Below are 23,163 nucleotides of genomic sequence, written 5' to 3'. Positions count from 1 at the left end.
AAAGGTGCTAATTAGTAACAAGAAAACATGTGAAGGAATAAATCTCAGTCAAAAGGTTTGAACAACACAGTTTTGAACTGTGTGGGTACACAATCCACAGTTGGGTGAATCCACGGATGTGGAACCATGAATATGGAGGGCCGACAATAAATTATATTCAGATTTTTGACTGTGTGAGCATTGTTGCCCTTAACCCTGTGTTGTTCAAGGGTCAACTGTATATAGTAAAGGTAGTGGTTTAATCACTTATAAAGCTAGTATGAATTTTAAAAGACAAAAGTAGTAGAGATAACTATGATTACAATAATTAGTTAAGTAATACACGAGACAAAAAGATGTAAAATGTGATATCAAAAACATAAAATGTGGGGGGAGAGTAAAAATGTTGAGCTTTAGAATGGAATCAAACTTAAGCAGTTATCAACTTAAATAGACTATTATAGATATGGTATTATTTATAAGCCTTGTATTACCACAAAGCAAAAACCTATAGTAAATGCACAAAATATAAAGAAATATAAGCATATCACTAAAGAAAGTCATCAAACCACAAAGGAAGAGAGCAAGAGAAGAAGAACAGAAAGGAATTACAAAAATAGCCAGAAAACAATTAACAAAATGGCAATAAGTACCTACCTATCAATAATTACTTTAAATGTAAATGAACTAAATTCTTTAATCAAAACAAATAGAGTGGTTGAATGGATTAAAAAAAAACAAAACAAAACAAACCCAAGACCCATCTATATGCAGCCTCCAAGAGACTCACTTTAGATGCAGACACACAGAAACTGAAAGTGAGGGGCTGGAAAAAGATATTCCATGCAAATGGAAACCAAAAGAAAGCTGGAGTGGCTATACTTATATAAGACTAAATAGACTTTAAAACAAAGGCTAATAAGAGACAAAGATGGGCATTATATAATGATAAAGGAATCAATCCAATAATAGAATATAACATTTGTAAATATTTACGCACTTAACATAGGAGCACCTAAATATATAAAATAAATGTTAACAGACATAAAGTGAGAAATAGACAGCAGTACAATAATGGAAGGGACTTTAATACCTCACTTAGATCAATGGATAGATCATTCAGGCAGAAAATCAATATAGAAACTTTGGCCTTAAATGACATGTTATACCAGATACACCCAATGTATATATATAGAATATTACCTCCAAAAGCAACAAAATGCAAATTCTTCTCAAGTGCACATGGAACATTTTAAAGGACAGATCATATGTTAAGCCACAAAAAAGTTTTAATAAATTTAAGAGATTGAAATCATATCAAGCATCCTTCTAACCACAGTGGTATAAAACTAGAAATTAATTACATGAAGAAAACTGGAAAATTCACATATATGTAGGGATTAAGTGACATGCTACTGAACACCAATGGGTCAAAGAAGAAATCAAAAAGGAAATTTAAAAAAACCTTGAGACAAATTAAAATGGAAATATAACATACCAAAATTTGTGGGATACAGTAAAAGCAGTTTTAAGAGGGAAGTTCATAGTAATAAATGCCTACCTCAAGAAACAAGAAACATCTCAGATAAACAACCTACCTTTATACCTCAAGGAACTAGAAAAAGAAGAACAAACAAAGCCCAAAGTTAGTAGAAGGAAGGAAATAACAAAGATTAGAGCAGAAATAAATAGAGACTAAGAAAACAATAGAGAAGATCAATGAAACTAAGAGCTGGTTCCTTGAAAAGATAAACAAAATTGACAAACCTCTAAGTAGACTCACCAAGAAAAGAAGAGAGAGGACTCAAATAAATAAAATCAGAAATAAAAGAGGAGATATGACAACTGACCACAGAAATACAAGGATCCTAAGAGACTAATATGAACAGTTATACACCAACAAATTGGACAACTTAAAGAAATGGATAAATTCCTAGAAACATACATCCTACCAAGACCGAAGTATGATTAAGTATAAAATCTGAACAGAATGGAAAACAGTATGGAGGTTCCTCAAAAAATTAAAAATAGAACTACCAAGTGACCCAGCAATTCCACTTCTGGGTACTTATCCGAAGAAAACGAAAACACTAATTTGAAAAGATATATGCTCTCCTATGTGCATTGAAGCATTATTTATAATAAATAAGATATGGAAACAACCTAAGGGCTAAGAGATATAGAGAAAAAATATACAGTTGATCCTTGAAACAAGAGAAGGGTTAGGGGTCCCCCTCACCTTGGCCCCCATCCCCATGCAGTCAAAAATCCTCCTATAGTTATACAGTTGGCCCTCCACATTCATGGTTCTGCATCCGCAGTTTCAACCAACAGTGGATCACGTAGTACATATTTATTGAAAAATTCTGTGTGGAAGTGAACCTGCTCACTTCAAACCCATGTTGTTCAAGGGTCAACTGTGTGTATAATAAGGCCCCTTATTGCCACCAAGTTGAGTGTATACCCCTATCCTGTCCTGCTTTGTCAAACTCTGGCGCTTAAACTGATCTCCAGATCATGGGATGCTATGCTGGAAGGCCTCAGTGACCGTCTGTGGGTCTGCTCATTTTATAAGGAGGAAACCAAAACTCAGAAGTTCAGGTTACTTTCCTAAAGTCACATGGCCAAAATGTGACAGAACTCAACCCAGCAATAGGCCACTTGACTCTGAGATTGCAACACTATTACTGTTGTTACTATTACTATCATCATTCTTTTGTTATTATTTATAGAAGCATCTGTTTTTTAATTACAAGAACTGTGGTAAGAGCTCTGCTGAATACGTACCCATTTCATCATGACAGTGATCCTGTGAGGGAGATGCTGTCGTTTATACTCCTTGGAGATGAGGAAACTGAGGCTCACACAGCTTAAGTGACAGGTCCAAGACTACACCCCTGCTAAGCAGCAGAGCTGGGGTTTGAACTCCGGATTGTCTGGCTTCAAAGCCTGTGTATATAACCTTATCAGTCACTGGACTGGGGAAAGAAGCACCCACTAGCATCTCAAAACTGGACTTCCCAAAGAGACTACGTCAATGTTCTTCATGGGACTCCATTTGGCAAGGCCTGGGTCATCCCACAAGCAGGAAGGGGAACTTGGTCTGCTCCCAGAGTTCATGCCTATGTTGCTCCCTCTTTGCCTGCTTCACCTTACCCATGACCCTGTGACGTTGCCAGTGGTCAGTCCTTGCCATACTTTTTGGCTGGGGTGTTCGGCTGTGGTGCTCACAGTGTGGTCATCAGCATTGCTTTGGAGCTTGTTGGAAATGCAGTCTCAGGCCCCACCCCAAACCTACTGAATTATAATCTGTACCCCAGGTTATTAGTGTGTACATGAAGTTTGAGAAGCACAGCTTTAGTTTCTCCCAGGACTCTGTTGGGCCCAGACATGACGCCTTCTCATTCCGTCTAAATTCTTTGTCCTGAACACCTGGTAACTGCCCATGGAATCCTCCCTGGGTAGAACACTCACCTCTTCAGGCTCAGCTCCCTTCCACCTGGAGTCCCACATTCAGTTCCCCCTTTCCCAGTTCCCTTTCTCCTGCTCACGCTTCCCCCAAAGTTGGGAACTCTGGTTGGCCAGTTCTGACTCTGCAGCTCTCTGCTGACATCCCCTGGTCACTACCACTCACTGCGTTGGCAATTAACCCCTGGGGCCCACTGGCTGCACAGGATGTACTAGAATTCTGGGAGCATGCATGCAGTTGCAGGAGAGTACAGGAAAGAAACTTCAGTTTGAAGCCAAATATCTGCGTGCAGTCAAGTTCTGGTTCTGCCATAAGAGCTGGGTGGCCTCTCATGAATCTCTTGGAGATTCAAGTTCCCTATATAAAATAGGGATCATTTTATTATCCTTTGGGTTACTGTGGGAATGAAAACAAAATAGTGAGTAGTGTGTATTAGGGCATGCTTAGATATGCATGTGCTATTTCTGGAGATAGGAAAGTCAGGGTAGCTCTAAATTCTCAAACCTCTTCCACTGAAGTAACTCTCTGTTGACAGGATGTTAATGACCAGAATAGCATGGATTGTCCCCAGCTCTACAAACCTGGACAGCTGAATCTACTTTTTAACAAGCATAAATTTTTCATCTGCATGGCACATGGAATCTACACCTCGTTAGTCCTTTTCTTCATCCCATATGGGGCCTTTTACAACGTGGCTGGAGAAGATGGACAGCACATTGCAGACTACCAGTCTTTTGCAGTGACCATGGCCACGTCTTTGGTCATTGTGGTCAGTGTGCAGGTAACCTACTGGTGAAAATATCTTAACTTGATGTCTTTACACCTTTTAAAATTCTGTTTCATTTGTTGACAGTAATTTTAAAGGAATACTGGGGTTTTCTTTTTAACTACACATTTTGAGATTAAAACAGGAAGCTTTAACATAAATTTCCAGATGTAGGAGATTAGCATTGGATGTCTATAACCTCCATGTTAGTGGAAACCTCACAATGAATCAATCACTTCTTGGGACTGCGCGTTGTATGTGAAGAGAAATGATTATACTACTGCTTCCTCCTTGTGCTGTCTTCTTGGAAGAAAATTTTTCCAATGATAACAGAAACTTTCCCATGACTTCTATAAGACTTAGTAACTTCCAGGTTTCAAGTGAGATATAACGTTTACTTGGCAGTACATTTCTGTGGAATTATCAAGAGGTTCAATGCTATGTATATGGCACATCTGCATCTCAAATTCATAGAAGTTTTCCTGGTAGGAATGATTTTTTAAAAATTCATTTTATTGAAGCATAGTTGATTTACAATGTTGTGTTTCTGGTATACAGCAAAGTGATTCTGTTATACATAAATATATTCTTTTTCATACTTTTTTTTAAACATCTTTATTGGAGTATAATTGCCTTACAATGATGTGTTAGTTTCTGCTTTATAACAAAGTGAATCAGTTATACACATACATATCATATTCTTTTCCATTATGGTTTATCACAGGATATTGAATGTAGTTTCCTGTGCTATATAGTAGGACCTTGTTCTTTATTCATTCTGTGTATAATACAGTAAGTCCCCTACATACAAATGAGTTCTGTTCCGAGAGTGCGTTCGGTTCGTAAGTCCAATTTTTTCCTAAGTCCAACAAAGTTAGCCTAGATACCCAACTAACACAATCGGCTATATAGTACTGTACTGTATTAGGTTTATAATACTTTTCACACAAATAATACATAAAAAACAAACACAAAAATAAGGAAAACATTTTTAATCTTATAATACGGTACCTTGAAAAGTACAGTAGTACAGTACAACAGCTGGCATACAGGGGCTGGCATCGAGTGAACAGGCAAGGAGAGTTACTCGAGGAGGGAGAGAAGGTGGGAGATGGTAGAGCTGAAGAATCGTCAGCAATAGGAGACGGAGGACAAGCTGCTATTTCACTCATGCCTGACGTTGATGGCATAGGTTCTGGTTGCTTGCTGGATTCAATCTATCTACCCTCTTGAAAAAACGATCCAGTGATGTCTGGGTAGTAGCTCTTCTTTTCTAGTCATAGATGACATGGTAGCACTGGATTGCATTCTGAATGACCGCTGCAGCCTTCACGTACCATTCTACATTCAGGTCCTGTGCCTCAAAAACTAACAGTGCCTCCTCAAATAAACAACCCCTTGCCATTTCCTGCATCGTGAATCTCTTCGGTTCTTCAGTTACTTCTTCTCCCTCTTGTCTCTCTTCATCCTTTCTCTGGGCCTCCAATTCCATCAGGTCTTCATTAGTCAGCTCCTCGTGTTGCACAGCAAGGAGTTCAATGAAGTCGTCCTCTTGCAGATCTAGCTTGAAATAAAGATACTGTACTACTGTACTCTATACAGTACTATACAGTAAAGTACACAAAAGCACAACCACTTGTAGAGGATGCACACACGTGACAATGTACGCCAGACACATGAACTAACTTATGTGACTGGACTTGTGAACGCACGTTTGCATCTTTGAAAGTTCGCAACTTGAAGGTTCGTATGTAGGGGACTTACTGTCGTTTGCATCTGCTAATCCCAAACTCCTAATCCATCCCTCTCCCAACCCCCCCTTCTCCTTGGCAACCACAGGTCTGATCTCTATGTCTGTGAGTCGGTTTTGTAAACAAGTTTATTTGTGTCATATTTTAGATTTGACATATAGTGATAGCATATGGTATTTGTCTTTCTCTTTCTGACTTACTTCACTTAGTATGATCATCTCTAGGTCCATCCATGTTGCTACAAATGGCATTATTTCATTCTTTTTAATGACTGAGTAGTATTTCACTGTGGGGGTGTATACACACACACACACACACACACACACACACACATTCATCTTTATTCATTCATCTGTCAGTGGATACTTGGTGTTGATGGACACTTGCTTCCATGACCTGGCTATTGTAAACAGTGCTGCTATGAACACTGGGGTACACGTATGTTTTCAAATTACAGTTTTGTCCAGATACATGCCCAGGAGTGGGATTGCTGGATTATAATGACAACTCTAGTTTTAATTTTTTGAGGAACCTCCATAATGTTTTTCATAGTGGCTGCACCAATTTACATTCCCATCTGGTAAGAATGATTCCTGATGATCCATTGATCTTCATCAGGCATCTTGAGTTTGTTTCTGTTTCCTCTTTTATGCAAATGGTGGACAATACCATTAGGTATTGAGTTAGAATTTACAAAAGCTTTCCAATCCATTAAAGTCTGTACCTCTGAGTGGATACATTAAGCCATGTGACCTCTGTTTTTTGTCTTTTTTTGTGTGTGGTTTTTTTTGGGGGGTGTTTTTTTGAAGGGGAAAGTATAAGTCAAGGGCTTAATTTTTATAGAGTTTGAATTGCCTGTGGTGAGTCCTTTTTCTATCCTATAAACAATGTCTTTTACAAATCTTAGCCTCTTACATCCAATGAAAGATCTTGTTAAACCCCAGACTTTCTTTTCATGACTCAATAAATATTTAATAGATTGAATGAATCAGATGTAAATATACTGCTCTTAAATGGCATCTCTGCCATGCCTTGGTCCTTCTAAGTGAGTATCATTAAGTTCAAACCAAAGCCATCTAACACTTGACATCTTGGAAGTCCAAAATTCAGTCAGACAGGTAGCATCCAAAATCAGAACCATATTTCTCCACTCAAAGAGGAGTTCTGTTTGTCTGTTTCACAGCTAAATAAAGCATATGGGTGCTTTGTGAACTCTCCATGCCTAGTTCCCCTGTGTTGAATTCTGTAGCAGAGGAGGAGATAATGGAGTGACTTGGAAGCCTCTGACACAGCTAAGGCATCCATCGTGAAATCATGGCTTCAATCAGACACTGCTGTCCTTAACACACAGAATAAGTTTCAGGAATTTTGTGAATAAGCTCATTTTGAGAGCAGCATTAACATCGTTTCCTCTCTGTCTAAGCTTGAGTAATTTCTGCAGAAGGGGTACATAGATGTTATACTTTTGAGTTCAAATCTTTCTTTATCTTTACTAAATGATATATTGGATGGGCATAAGATTCTTAAATCAGAGCATTTTTCTTTAGGAACTTTGTAAATGATTTTCCACTACATCCATTTCAGTGTAGCAGTTTGATATTAAGTTGATTCTCTTTCCTTTGTAAATAATATCTTCTGTGTCTAGAAGCTTATGTTCTTTATCCTTCGACTTCACAAATGTCACCAGAACATAACTTCTTTCACTGATTTTCCTAGAATTTACAGTACCCTCCCAATCTGAAAATCTTTGCTGTTTGTTATCCCAGAGCAGTTTTCTCTGTCATTTCTTTGATTGCTACTTCTCTCTTTCTTCCTTTTCCTCTTTCTACGATGCCATTATTTCTTATATTGGGCCCATGGGTCTGACATCTATGGATTTGCCACCCATGTCTCATATCTTTTTGCACCTGGTTCCCATTTCTTCAAGTTTTTGCCCAGTTATGAAATATTGTTTCCAGTTGTTTTTCCCAGAATATTAATTCAGTTCTCATCAGTGACTATTATTGTTTGGTTTCTCTACTGAATTTTTAAATTCAGAAATAATGCTTTTATTTCTTCCAGAATTTTTTTCTATGATCTAATTGCATCTCCTTAAGAGTTCTTATTACATTTTTTGTTGTTGTTATAGTGCTTGTCTGTCTTTCCCATTAGTTCTGCCTCAACAGGAGCCACCTGTTCTTGTTTTTTTTCAATTGCATCCTCTTAAATTGGTTGTGATTTTTCTTTGCCTACTCATACCCACACAGGTCAGGCTACTGGTGTCTCTTAATGCTGATGAACTGACAGGTGGTGAAAGGTACAGCTGCAGATTTTGGGCTGATCTCTCAACAAATGAACTGGAAAGCCAGCATCTCTTTGCTGAGGCATGGAAAGCAGGGCTCTCTGTTCTCAGGCCTCTTGAGGAAAGTAAAGGCTGTCCCTTTAGCACCCCTGCAGTTTCATCATGGCTGCCAGCATTCTTTTTTGTTTGTTTGTTCGTTTCTGCTTTTTAACAAAGTGAATCAGTTATACATATACATATGTTCCCATATCTCTTCCCTCTTGCGTCTCTTCCCTCCCACCCTCCCTATCCCACCCCTCCAGGTGGTCACAAAGCACCGAGCTAATCTCCCTGTGCTATGCGGCTGCTTCCCACTAGCTATCTACCTTATGTTTGTTAATGTATATATGTCCATGCCTCTCTCTCGCTTTGTCACGGCTCACCCTTCCCCCTCCCCATATCCTCATCCATTCTCTAGTAGGTCTGTGTCTTTATTCCTGTCTTACTCCTAGGTTCTTCATGACATTTCTTTTTTCTTAAATTCCATATATATGTGTTAGCATACAGTATTTGTCTTTCTCTTTCTGACTTACTTCACTCTGTATGACACACTCTAGGTCTATCCACCTCATTACAAATAGCTCAATTTTGTTTCTTTTCATGGCTGAGTAATATTCCATTGTATATATGTGCAACATCTTCTTTATCCATTCATCCGATGATGGACACTTAGGTTGTTTCCATCTCTGGGCTATTGTAAATAGAGCTGCAGTGAACATTGTGGTACATGACTCTTTTTGAATTATGGTTTTCTCAGGGTGTATGCCCAGTAGCGGGATTGCTGGGTCATATGGTAGTTCTATTTGTAGTTTTTTAAGGAACCTCCATACTGTTCTCCATAGTGGCTGTAACCAATTCACATTCCCACCAGCAGTGCAAGAGTGTTCGCTTTCCTCCACACCCTCACCAGCATTTATTGTTTCTAGATTTTTTGATGATGGCCATTGTGACTGGTGTGAGATGATATCTCATTGTAGTTTTGATTTGCATTTCTCTAATGATTAATGATGTTGAGCATCCTTTCATGTGTTTGTTGGCAGTCTGTATATCTTCTTTGGAGAAATGTCTATTTAGGTCTTCTGCCCATTTTTGGATTGGGTTGTTTGTTTTTTTGTAATTGAGCTGCATGAGCTGCTTATAAATTTTGGAGATTAATCCTTTGTCAGTTGCTTCATTTGCAAGTATTTTCTCCCGTTCTGAGGGTTGTCTTTTGGTCTTGTTTATGGTTTCCTTTCTGTCCAAAGCTTTGAAGTTTTATTAGGTCCCATTTGTTTATTTTTGTTTTTATTTCCATTTCTCTAGGAGGTGGGTCAAAAAGGATCTTGCTGTGATTTATGTCATAGAGTGTTCTGCCTATGTTTTCCTCTAAGAGTTTGATAGTGTCTGGCCTTACATTTAGGTCTTTAATCCATTTTGAGTTTATTTTTGTGTATGGTGTTAGGGAGTGATCTAATCTCATACTTTTACATGTACCTGTCCAGTTTTCCCAGCACCACTTATTGAAGAGGCTGTCCTTTCTCCACTGTACATTCCTGCCTCCTTTATCAAAGATAAGGTGACCATATGTGCGTGGGTTTATCTCTGGGCTTTCTATCCTGTTCCATTGAACTATCCTTCTGTTTTTGTGCCAGTACCATACTGTCTTGATTACTGTAGCTTTGTAGTATAGTCCGAAGTCAGGGAGCCTGATTCCTCCAGCTCCGTTTTTTGTTCTCAAGATTGCTTTGGCTATTCGGGGTCTTTTGTGTTTCCATACAAATTGTGAAATTTTTTGTTTTCGTTCTGTGAAAAATGCCAGTGGTAGTCTGATAGGGATTGCATTGAATCTGTAGATTGCTTTGGGTAGTATACTCATTTTCATAATGTTGATTCTTCCAATCCAAGAACATGGTATATCTCTCCATCTATTTGTATCATCTTTAATTTCTTTCATCAGCATCTTATACTTTTCTGCATACAGGTCTTTTGTCTCCTTAGGTAGGTTTATTCCTAGATATTTTATTCTTTTTGTTGCAGTGGTAAATGGGAGTGTTTTCTTGATTTCACTTTCAGATTTTTCATCATTAGTTTATAGGAATGCCAGAGATTTCTGTGCATTAATTTTGTATCCTGCTACTTTACCAAATTCATTGATTAGCTCTAGTAGTTTTCTGGTAGCATCTTTAGGATTCTCTATGTATGGTATCATGTCATCTGCAAACAGAGACAGCTTTACTTCTTTTCCGATTTGGATTCCTTTTATTTCCTTTTTTCTCTGATTGCTGTGGCTAAAACTTCCAAAACTATGTTGAATAATAGTGGTGAGAGTGGGCAACTTTGTCTTGTTCCTGATCTTAGTGGAAATGGTTTCAGTTTTTCACCCTTGAGGACAATGTTGGCTGTGGGTTTGTCATATATGGCCTTTATTATGTTGAGGTAAGTTCCCTCTATGCCTACTTTCTGCAGGGTTTTTATCATAAATGGGTGTTGAATTTTGTCGAAAGCTTTCTCTGCATCTATTGAGATGATCATATGGTTTTTCTCCTTCAATTTGTTAATATGGTGTATCATGTTGATTGATTTGTGTATATTGAAGAATCCTTGCATTCCTGGAATAAACCCCACTTGATCATGGTGTATGATCCTTTTAATGTGCTGTTGGATTCTGTTTGCTAGTATTTTGTTGAGGATTTTTGCGTCTATGTTCATCAGTGATATTGGCCTGTAGTTTTCTTTCTTTGTGACATCCTTGTCTGGTTTTGGTATCAAGGTGATGGTGGCCTCATAGAATGAGTTTGGGAGTGTTCCTCCCTCTGCTATATTTTGGAAGAGTTTGAGAAGAATCGGTGTTAGCTCTTCTGTAAATGTTTGATAGAATTCCCCTGTGAAGCCATCTGGTCCTGGGCTTTTGTTTGTTGGATGATTTTTAATCACAGTTTCAATTTCAGTGCTTGTGATTGGTCTTAGCATTCTTTATATGGGGCATCATTTTAAAGGACAGTAAACGTCATGTGGGAAGGGGAAGTATGTCTCCATGTGCAGAGCGGAATCTGTTTACTATGTAGGTAGAGCCCCCTCAGGCAGGCAATAAATCTGTGGCCTTGCATCAGACTGTGCTAGAAATGCAAACCTTCACTTGGACCATTTGGTGCCTCTGATATGCAAATAAGGATGCTAGAACCTACTTTTTTTTCTCTGAGAACTCAAGTGTTCATATTCACCAGTGGCTCTCTTGGTTTCCCCATAACAGGTTACTGTTTTGCAGTTCTACTGCCATAATAAGTTATTGGAAGGGAGAAGGGCTTGTGAGCATGTTTCCAGATCACCATGAACCCCGGGTTCTGAATTTTATGCCTTAAGTGGATTAAGGATTTTTCTTTGCTATTATTTGAATAACTTAAGAGAAATGATAACCAAAATGAATTAGAATATTGATGTAAACAGATTATACCTGTATCAAAATGGTCATATGAAAATCTATGTACAAATTTTTTTTTTAGTTTTTTTAAATTTATTTATTTATTTTGAGGGCTGCATTGGGTCTTCATTGCTGCGCGTGGGCTTTCTCTAGTTGCAGTGAGAGGGGGCTACTCTTCCTTGCAGTGCACGGGCTTCTCATTGTGGTGGCTTCTCTTGTTGCGAAGCACGGGCTCTAGGTGCACGGGCTTCAGTAGTTGTGGCTCATGGGCTCAGTAGTTGTGGCTCACCGGCTCTAGAGCGCAGGCTCGGTAGTTGTGGTGCACAGGCTTAGTTGCTCCACGGCATATGGGATCTTCCCAGCCCAGGGCTCGAACCCGTGTCCCCTGCATTGGCAGGTGGATTCTTAACCACTGTGCCACCAGGGAAGCCCTATGTACAGATTTTAAAATGTTGCACTTGCTCACTATGAAAAATAGTTTTCCAATAGAAAAATTTTGAGGGCAATTTGGAAAGTAGCTTTGAAATTAGAAACCATCCTGCTTTCTTATTTCTCACTTAAAAGAAGTTTAACATTTTATTTCCTGATTTTTGATTCAACGTTGCTAGATATAATGGCTTGCAGATATAAGTCCTAAAGTCAGTTGTCTACCAGGGAATGTCACATTAGTCCCCTGTGTTGTGCAGAAAGTGGTAAGGCCTATGGTTGGCTGGAAACTAGACATGTGCCACTGTCTTCTCACAGAACAGTTCTGAGGAAACATTACTCAGTAAAATGATGCTCTTTTAATCCTCAACAATCTCCCCTTTGTGTTTGACTTTATTTACAGATAGCCTTGGATACCAGTTACTGGACTATCATTAATCATGTCTTCGTCTGGGGCAGCATTGCCACTTATTTCTCCATTTTATTTACCATGCACAGTAATGGCCTCTTTGGCATCTTCCCAAGGCAGTTTCCGTTTGTTGGTAAGTGAGTCCCGCTATTTGCTGGGGCCTAGTGTCAAGTTGTCATTTATTTGTCTTTGTAATTTATTTTCTTTGGTGGGATTAGGGATGACCAATAATTCTGTCTCTAGGAATTGATTGAGCCAGACATCTGAGGGCTTACAGGCTTGAAGTGAGCTCCAAAAGATTAGGTTTTGCTGTCCCTACTAGATGCAGAATCACTGAGATAGCTGCTTACAGGTTCCTAACAGCCCAGATGCAGTAGACTGTCCCTTTCCAAATAACAGGCATAGCACATATAGATCAGGGATACCTGAAAACCTGTGAAGTTCATGTATGATAGAGGGAAGAGAAAGAAATGCCAGGCTTTCCCTTTTATGCCACATTATCACTGACATTTCTGCCTAAGTTTACCTGTGGAACTTATTTGCATTTAGAAAAGAAATGTATAATTTAGAGCCTTTTAAAAATTGCCGCACATAGTCCATGAGTGGCACCAAGAATAGTCTCTGTAGTTAGACAGACAGCCAGTGTTCAAGTGTCATCTCTGCCACTTATAAGCTGTGTGACCTTAGGCAAGTTTCTTTTCCTTTTCATGCCTTAATGTCTTCAGTTCTAAACTTGGGGATGTTAATAGTTCCTACTTTTATAGCAAATTGGTGAGGGTTAAATGATATAATGCATATGAAATGCTTAGCATGTAGCCTGGTACATAATACTTTTTTAGTAAATGTTAGCCTTGATGATGATGAAGATGGTGATTAAAGCAAATGTGGCTTGATTACTGGTTGGGGACTTCGAACAGCAGATAGGTAGCAAAAGACTTCCTAAAATTCCTTAAACCCCTGAGATTCTATGATTCTACAAAGAGTATATATCTGGTCTATCTTTGGAGTATACTATCATTGCACTCCACATTTCAACATGATTCCCAGCAAGGGCCACTGAGCTTTACACAGTGGGGCTATTAATAGACTTTTAAAGAAGTTTTGAAATCTCTAGTGTGTGTGAAATAAGTTGGTAACAGTGATGTTTCTGAGTTCATCCCAGCAAACTGTGGAAAAGAGAGATACATAGTGACAAGCTACTTGAGCTCGATTAGGCAAGACAGATTTGCATCCACTAGTTGGGAAATCCAGTCTAGAAAAATAATTCTTAGAAGACTGATTCATGTAGAAAGCAAAATAAGAGCGATTATAGGGTTATACATTTCCAAAGGCACCTGAAATTGCAATCCCATTTAAATGCATGTATATGCTTAAGAGTGTTGTATTCAAGTTTTGCCTTCCTCTGTGTGTACATGGAAATCTTTAAATTGTACCTCTCTTACTTAACATGTAATGTTAATCCTTTATTTATCAAAAGGTTCCAACCATGTATAAACATGATGGTTGTGAATAAGAATAAACACATTAGGAAAAAGAGAGCCATTTAAACTACTTTTAAGTTTTTTCTTTTCTTTTTGGTTGCCAAATCTGAAAGTTCAGTGCATTAACCAGAAGACTTCCAGTCCTAAGACAGCATTCGAACATGCATAATGAGACTGGAATGCCTCAACTGGAGAAAGTAGTTTGTGTGGGGACCACTGTCTAAGCACATGCCATTCCAGGAATTAATTACTGGGTTCCAATGAGACTTTTCAAAACTTAAATCAACATTGAGGTTTAAGAAAATTTTTTTTTCCTTAGTAGCCAGAAGCAAGCAGGAGTGTGGTTTTAAAGTGATGCTTGTTTTTCCAGCCATGCCTGGGGGTACTGAGCTTCAGGGAGTTCAAAAAGACATTTAATTTACTGAGTCAAGTTTGTTTCTGCCCAGGCAAGTGGAATCAAGTGCTCTTTGGTAGGCAGAGTCTATCCTCCTAAGACAGAAAATGCAGACATTCCAATAAGGAGCCAAGCATCACACCCAAAGCCCATTAAAATTGTGTTAACTATAGCATTGGGAGTGGGAACCTGGATAATTGGAGGTATCATATGCCTAGAAAACCAACAGGAACAACAGTTCGTAAGTAGGGTTGACATCTTCCGTATAGTTTGTCTGTCTGCCTTACTGACCCTTATTGCTTTGTTTAAACGAACATCCCAGTATACGAGGTGTGAGTATAAAATAAGAAAACTGGCTCCAGGCTTGGAAATGAGTTTCACTACTCTATTGAACTAGAATATTGAATGGCTGAATCAGTGGTTTCCCAGTGTGGAGAATGCTCTTTTCACAAACCCAAGAGCATCTCTGATCTCCTTGGAACCTTGAGTACTTCATAACCGAGTGAAGGTATGAGATAGAGAGATTGGTAAGTCCCTCTGAGGCAGGTTTTTGGGGGCTGTTGCCTGAATTTAAAAGGTTGACCCTGTAGTAGACACAGCTCACCTTTTATGACATAGCCAGTTGAGAAGACCAGCATTTGCGATGGTACCTGAATCCAGAACATACATTGTGTAGTTTTGTTTGAATCCATAAGGGTAAATGTGCCTTTAAAAATAATGACTGCTTTGTAGTTGAGGGATTTTGAGGCTGGATGGGAGAATTCTGCTTCATGAGTGAAGCTGGACTGAGCCTGGATCAGAGATTGGTTGGCTCTGGCTGGCAGTCCCCTAGTGATCAGGCCGTGAAGCAGTTCCCAAGGGTGATCTTACCATTCTTGCACTCTTATCACCACTGAGCATATGATATACTGGGGAAGATACCCAGTGGTTCTCCTAGGTAGTCCAAAAGTCCCTTTCAAAAAAGACCTTATGGGAATAGACAAAGAACCAATTAATTCAATAATTCAGTTCTATTTATAATCACAGTGTTTATTTTTCTTTAATAATAGGAAATGCACGACATTCCTTGACCCAGAAGTGCATCTGGCTTGTTATTCTCTTAACGACAGTGGCTTCAGTTATGCCTGTGGTGGCATTCAGATTTTTGAAGGTGGATTTATTCCCAACCCTGAGTGATCAGGTATGTTGTAATGCTGCTGGGTACTTGAGAGGTTGGTTCTTTGCTCTTGGAATCATGTCCTCTGCCTGATTAGAAGTCCAGAGAAGAGCTAATGAACTTCCCATCAGCAGCACCTACAGGTGCACGGCATCACATCACAGTAGCTGGAACTGCCCACAACTGAACATACTAGCCTTGGGAGTGCCAATGAAGATAACTGTCTACACTAAATGTGGGTGGGGAGTCTTAAATTACAAGTTAGATTGGATATTTTTAAAAGTTGACTTTTAAAAAACAAGCTTGCTGGCAGCATTTTGGACATTTGCTCCAAGGCAAAGGCAAGCTAGAGGGAAAGTTACTGACTTGGGGAAAGTAAAGGGTACAGTAAAAGAGAGACAAGCAAAGTATTAGGTGAAGGGGCTCTAAATTTCTGTAGAAATATAGTAGCAGATTGTTAAACATGGGAGAGAGGTTACTTTCTGAACAGATTAAGAAAGGGAACAGCAACATGATAGCTGGATTGGAAAACATAAAGTTAGAAGAAAAACAGAAAGAACAGATTCTAGAAATACCTAAGTCAAGGGATTGACAGAACATATTTCAGTATTTTATGGAAGGAGGAGTATAAGCAACACAATGTCAAATTAGGTCAGGACCCAGATAGATGAGAAAAGGAGAAAGAGGAGATGCATTTGTAGCTATGTCTTGAGAAGGGGGAAATATGGAGGGGGTGAGTGACCAGGCTGATGATGCTGAGAAGAACTGAGGTAGAAATTCCCTTATCATGAAATCCTTCATGTTCTGGGGCCAAAGTACCAAGAGATTCCTTCTGAAATGATTCGTGGATTCCCCTGTTATGTTTGTCCTTTCCCTTTGGCTCTGTGAGCTCATTCTGATGTCAACTCAGAAAATGATGGATGAGCTGAAGGAAGATGATGCTCATTTCTTCCTATGTTTAGACACATCATGATTTTCTGCTTAATGGCTTTCTCCCGCCATGAAAGTCAAAAGCCAAGCAATCGATCAGCTGACCTAAAGAACAAGGTGCTGAGCACCAAACCTTGGCTCTCTTCCTCCTCAGCGTTATAGGGAAATGAAAGAAATGCTAGAAACCCACCCAAACAATGTTGAGCTCTTCAAAAGACCACAAAAACCCCCCAAAGAAATCAAAACACTGAAAATCCCATGGTACTTTGACCTACCACAAGAGTTTGAAATTTTGTGGCTCTCATTTTCTAAATTTTCTCTTAGTCCAGTTACTAATGACTACTGGATCCTGAGAACCTTTAAAAGAGAGAGGAAAGACTTATTTGGGGCATATGGGTCTGTAAATTTTTATACTGACTGTATTTGGCTGGTGCACGTTAGAAAATGTACAAAAGTATGTTCCTGTTCACTTAAGGTGGATGTATTAGATGGGGACAATAATGAAATTTGTCTTAACACTTCTTAATGGTCTTAATAGTCTCTCAGTAGAGATAAAAACTAACCAGTATCCAGTGTAATCTTTTGGGTAGAAAATTGCTTGGCTTTTCGGTGAAAAACTTGATTTTGCAGTGAAGTTGAGTACTTGGTTATCATTGATGTTGTTTTTACAGAAAAGGCTTTCACTTCACAAAGTGGCCCACTGTGTGGAGTCTATATCATCTGGATGCTTCATCTCACTCTTGGTCTCCTTTGTCTCCAGATCCGCCAGTGGCAGAAGGCTCAAAAGAAGGCAAGACCCCTGCGTAGGCGAAAGCCTCAGACTCGGAGATCAAGCTCGAGAAGATCTGGATATGCTTTTGCTCACCAAGAGGGCTATGGAGAGCTTATCACATCTGGAAAAAATATGCGAGCTAAAAATCCACCCCCGACATCAGGGTTGGAAAAGACACTGTATAATAGCACTAGCTGGATTGAAAATTTATGTAAGAAAACCACAGACACAGTGAGCAGCTTTAGCCAGGATAAAACAGTGAAACTGTGAGTCAAGATGAATTTGAACCACACAGTTATCTTTTTACTTCGGCTGGAGCTGAAATTAGCTGGCTCCAGAGTTTAAGATCAGGGGTTAGGGGTGGGGCAGATGGCCTCGCTTAACCTAAATCTGTGTCAGACAGTGGCCAGTGCCATCCAATAGAGATGTGCGCTACTGAAAACCAGGTCAGAGGTCACTGTCCAATTCATGAGTTGGTGGACAAAACCCTCACAATACCAGCACAAGGGTTTTTTTTATCAACCTAGATACCAATCGATCTGTACTTTAGAATCTTATTTATGGAGAAACACTTGTAAATCTGCATATACAGAGAATGGGTCTTCAGGTGAATAAAAGGGTGCATTCACAAGGTATATATCCCAGCTGAAAAGCATCTTTGTGACAGATTAACGCTTATATGTAAGATCAGCCATTCCCAAGATACACTTTTAAGATTTAAAAGGTACACATTGTACACTAAGGTGCTTCCAGACTTACAGCAGCTTGTCACTGTCCGGTCTTGATCCCTACCTGTGTGTTCAGCCAGGACAACAAATCACCTTCATGCCTGAAAAGCAGAAAAACATGTTGGTATTCCACATTTTTCTACTAGAGACAAAGTAGACTGAACATCTTTACAGTAGACCAGGCTGACAATTTGGTCAAATTTATTCAAAAAATTCTCAGGGACATGTTCATGAAATGTCAAAGAGAGACTCTGGAAAGTATTCTAAATACTTTTCAATGACTTTTATAACAACTTCAGTAGTTATTTTCTCTGCCTCATCTAGAGCTATTAATGGACTCAGCAAAGCACTGGAATTTCACACTTTGATGATACTATTCCATGTAATGTATGTGCAAATATTTTCAACATTTCCAGTTTTTAAAAGTTCAGATTTGAAACCAAACAAATTAATAAACAGTCTTTTTAATTACTTATTTAAATATGCAGGTTTAGGTCATTCAGAGTTAGTTGGTTTTGATATTCAGCTGTCATATTTATAATTCAAACACATGAGGTTGAGTTTTTGGAGATGTTCCAGTCCAAATTTGAGTCCATATGTGAGTCATCAGTATAGTATCTGTAAAGGAATTCAAGCATATTTGTGTTCAAACTCCAGTTCTGTCACTCCTTACCTCTGTAAGCTTGGGCAGGTAATGTGCTTCCTCTGAGACTCAGTTTCTTCCTCTGTAAAATGAGGATATACTACCTACCTCATGTGGTTGTTCGAGGATTGTCAAAGCACAAATTCTTAAATCATTGAAAACATAATTCTCATGTGAATAGATGATGAGTTAAGTGCGATTTAACTCAATCAGAATACAAGAGCAAATGTGAAGAACTGGAATTTAAGTAATCAGTGGAAAAGGCATTGATGAAATGAGATTGCAAAGTAAGATCTAAAACTGGTTAGTATTCTAAAGGGAAATAACCTTGGAGGTATTTTTATATAGTAACTGTAACCTTGGAGGTAAATTTCTCTATCAGAAAACAAAAATAAATGATCATGCCTTATCAATTTTCTATAAATCATACTTCAACTTTACAGAATCCTTAATCTGGTCTTTATTGCATTATTAGTCAAAGTTATATTTCCCAAAAGAGTCAGATGGCCCTTGGGTGGGCTTGATGGATAATGGGCTAGCATGATATTATGGCTCACACAATCCTTTTTTTTTGGCCTTAATTTCCAAGTCTGGGATAACCTTTCCTGAATGGGATCAAATGAGATATATATAAAAGAGCCTAATAAATACAGTGGTTTAATCATAGTTAATGCTTTTAGATATTCCCTGTTCTCCTACGTGCCTGCATAGACTTAACTAGATGTTAGTTTTCAGTGTCTAATTTGTCATTAGTTTCACTGCGTTGTAACATTTTTGAAAGATTTGCAAACTTTTACTAAATATTTTGGCACTTGTGGTGTTGGATGTTTAGTCTCTTTATTGGAAACTCATTGGGGAGAGTTTTTGTTCCACTGATCAACTGATTTTTTTTTTCTTCTCCTTTACATGCCTAGGGAAAATGTACATCATTCTTAGGATCAGAGTCAAGAATAAAATGAACCAATTTGACCTATGTTTAAGGGATGGGAAAGATTAGGAATGGTCCACGTTTGCAAATTCAGTTCAAATTAAATAAGGCTGTTTATAAACAGATAATGTGGATAGCTGTGAGAGAAACACATTTATCAGTTTACTTTGGCCCCATGAGATCCAAATGAACTCACATACCCATTGCGAGGTCATTCAGGTGCCAGGGATTATTTTGAGCCTGAAGATAAAAAAGCCTGAGGGGTGACGGTGATGCACTGGGGAATAGTAAAATTTTAGATTTACATAAATATTATCAGATTATTTGGAAAGAAAAAAATTCTGTATTCAGGACTAAAGTTGATAACTATGTGTTTTTAAAGTCTCTGTCCAAGTTTTGAGCTCTTACAGGCAATTACAAATTGTGTTTCCCAGAGGAGGGATCAAGGTGGTGGAGAAGGAGATGTGGAGCTCACCTCGCCATACAAACACATCCAAAAAAAATCTATGTATGGGACAATTCTTAAGGAAAACTAATTGGAAACTGGCAGAAGAACTCTTATACCGTAGCTGCAGGAAAGATCTTCACGTAACAAGGTAGGACAGAAAAAAGGCATAGGGTAGGGACCCCCACCCCTGAGAGGAATCTGAAAGGAAAAGTTCTGCATTGGTGGACCCTCACCTGGGGGAGCGAGCAGGTCGAGCCACAATCTGGGTGTCCCAGTCCTCGGGAACAGCACAGAGCAGACAAGCCCTGTTGGCTACTGGGAGAACTGCTGGGATAGACGGAAGGGCTGGAGAAGCCAGGCTCTACTCCAAGGAGTGTGCGTGTGCTGTCTCACCAACAATCATGACAGAGGGAGACTTGCACTGGCAGCTGTCACCTCACTGCACTCCCCAATCTGAATGGGGCAAACACCCACTCCTGCTCACTCCATACCATAGATTGGCATGAGATCTGGGCCAACCAGCCCCGGGAAAATACTTGGGATAGCTACACAGAGACAGACTGGGGTCTGGGGTGTGACCCAGTTAGGGTGGTGGTGGTCATTGTCAGTGCGTGCTTGGGCGGAGCTGCAGGAGCATGCCACAGTTAGTCTCCCAGCCCAGTGAGTGCTCCAGCTCTACCCACTCCACACTGCAGCTTAGCACTGGATCTGGGGTAGACAGGTCCTATGAGATGTCTGCCACAGAGGCAGCCCAGATCTCTGGCAGCAGCTCAGCCACCTCAATTCCTGTAGTCACAAAGCCCCAACCCCAGTCCTAGACTAGTGAATGCTCTGGCCCAGCCACTCCACAGCCTTGCACTAGATCTAGGACCAACACAACAGGGGAAGGGATGTGACCTTAGGCTGCATCCAGGTGGAGCTTCAGAGGCCTACACAGGCAGCACATCGATCCTCTGTGAATGCATGGGCTTCACTTTCTTTAGCAATCACCTCCTTTGGGTCAGGGCATGCACTCGGGGAACGGAGCCTGATTGAGCCTGAATATCAGGGTTTCTACTCTAACTACAGGGGACCAGACCTTACCCCTGACAAGACGGCGACAGCCATGGACAGAGAGGAAGTCCCACCTTACACCCTGCAGACTTTAGACCCAACACCAACCACACCCGCAAGGGGAAAACAGCCAGCACCCTAAGGAAAGATGTGCCTCGTGTCCATATCAAAACCAACCCTCTCACCAAAGATATTACATATACAGAGTCTACACAGGGATGCTCCCACATAAAAACACCCTTCAAGCCCACAAAAGGTAACAGTTCCTCCTAAATTCATAGAGACACAGAAAGATAAAATGAAAATGCAGAAACTACTCCCAATAAAAAGAGCAAGAGAAATCCCCTGAAAGAAAAAAATAATGAAACAGAGCTCACCAGTCTACCAGATCCTCAGTTCAAAAGGTGGTAATAAAAATGCTAACTGAATTAAGAAAGATTATTGATAGAAATGCAGATCATTGCAACAAGGAACTAGAAACTATAAAGATGAACCATCAGAAAGGGATAATTCAATTTCTGAGATAAAAAGCAATCTAGAAGCAATGGATAGCTGAGTAAATGACACAGAAGAACAAATAAGTGATCTGAAAGACAGAATAATGGAGATCACCCAGTCAGAACAGCAGACAGAAAGACAAATAAATGAAAGCAACATATGCTATCTATGGGATAATGTAAAATGTGCCAACCTACGCATAACAGGTGTTCCAGAAAGAGAAGAGAGAGATGGGTATCAAAAATATATCTGAAGAAATTATGGCTGAAACTTCCCAAATCTAAAAAAGGGAACAGATATCCTGGTACAGGAAGCGCAGGGGGTCCCAAACAAGATGAATCCAAACAGACCCATGCCAAGACATATCATAATTAATATGGCAAAAGTTAGAGATAAAGAGAAGATTCTAAAGGCAGCAAGTGACAGTCATTTACAAGGGACCCCCCCCCCCCATAAGGCTATTAGTTGATTTCTCTGCAGAAACTTTGCAGGCTAGAAGGGAGTGACACAATGTAGTCAAAGTCCTGAAAGGGAAAAAGTTGCAACCTAGGATATTCTATCCAGCAACATTATTATTTAGAATAGAAAGAGAGATAAAGGATATGTCAAACAAGCAAAAACTAAAAGAATTCAGAATACTAAACCTACCCTAAAAGAAATATTGAAGGGTCTTCTCTAAATAGAAAAGAATCAAGAATTTATAGGAAAGGGAAATCCCAATATGAAAGTCAAATATATAATAAGGACTGAAGATCACTTAAATAAGCCAGTACATAGATTAAAAGAGAAACAAAAATTGTAAAAGGGATTATAACTAAAATAAACAGTAAAAGTAAAAGCATGAAGATGTAAACTAGGACATCAAAAACACAAAATATGTGGGAGAGGAGTTAAAAAATAGATCTTTTAGAATGTATTTCAATTTAAATGATTATCAGTTTAAAGCAACTAAATATAGTTATGGGTCAACATAATGAGCCTCATGGTAACCACAAATCAAAAAACTACAGTAGATTCACAAAAGCCAGAAAGAAAGGAACTCAAGTATACCATAAAAGAAAATCATCAAACCCAAACAGGAAAATCAAAAAGAAGAAATGAACCAAAAACCAAAAAAAAAAAAAAAAAAAAGCTGGAAAACAAGGAATAAAATGGCAGTAAGTACATATCTATCAACAATTACTTTAAATGTCAATGCAAAAATTGTTCCAATTAAAAGACATAGAGTGGCTGACTGGATTAAAAAACAAGACTGTTCAATATGTAGCCTACAAGAGATTCACGTCAGAGTGAAAGACACACAGCCTGAAAGTTAGAGGATGGAAAAGATACTTCATGCCAATGGAAACAACGAGAAAGTGGGGGTAACAATACTCATATCAGACAAAATAGACTTTAAAAAAGGCTATAAAGAAAGACAAGGAAGAGCATTGTATACGATAAAAGGATCAATACAAGAAGATAATATTAAACTTGTTAACATATATGCACCCAATAGTGGAGCACCTAAATATATAAAGCAAATACTAAGGGAAATGAAGGGAGAAATTGACAATAATATAATAAGAGTAGGAGACTGTAGCAGCCCACTGATATCAATAGACAGATGACCCAG

General features: G+C 39.1%; 1 protein-coding gene across 4 annotated transcripts in view; it reads left to right on the top strand.

Annotated features, from left to right (window-relative positions):
* Positions 1–19,337, top strand: part of ATP8B4 (ATPase phospholipid transporting 8B4 (putative)) — a 258,761-nt gene extending 239,424 nt beyond the window's left edge. For all 4 annotated transcript variants that reach the window (XM_079914504.1, XM_079914503.1, XM_079914502.1 and 1 more), the window contains 4 exons: positions 3,984–4,229; positions 12,512–12,650; positions 15,442–15,572; positions 17,239–19,337. In XM_079914504.1, coding sequence (XP_079770630.1) covers positions 3,984–4,229; positions 12,512–12,650; positions 15,442–15,572; positions 17,239–17,520 — 798 coding nt within the window. In that variant the 3' untranslated portion in view covers positions 17,521–19,337. The remainder of the gene's footprint in view (positions 1–3,983; positions 4,230–12,511; positions 12,651–15,441; positions 15,573–17,238) is intronic.
* The last annotated feature ends 3,826 nt before the right edge of the window (positions 19,338–23,163 follow it).

The sequence above is a fragment of the Stenella coeruleoalba genome (genome assembly GCF_951394435.1).
Source record: "Stenella coeruleoalba genome assembly, chromosome: 2".
Lineage (NCBI taxonomy): Eukaryota > Metazoa > Chordata > Mammalia > Artiodactyla > Delphinidae > Stenella > Stenella coeruleoalba.
The sequence above is the reverse complement of the archived record's forward strand: the minus strand, read 5'-3'. Positions and strand labels throughout refer to the sequence as shown.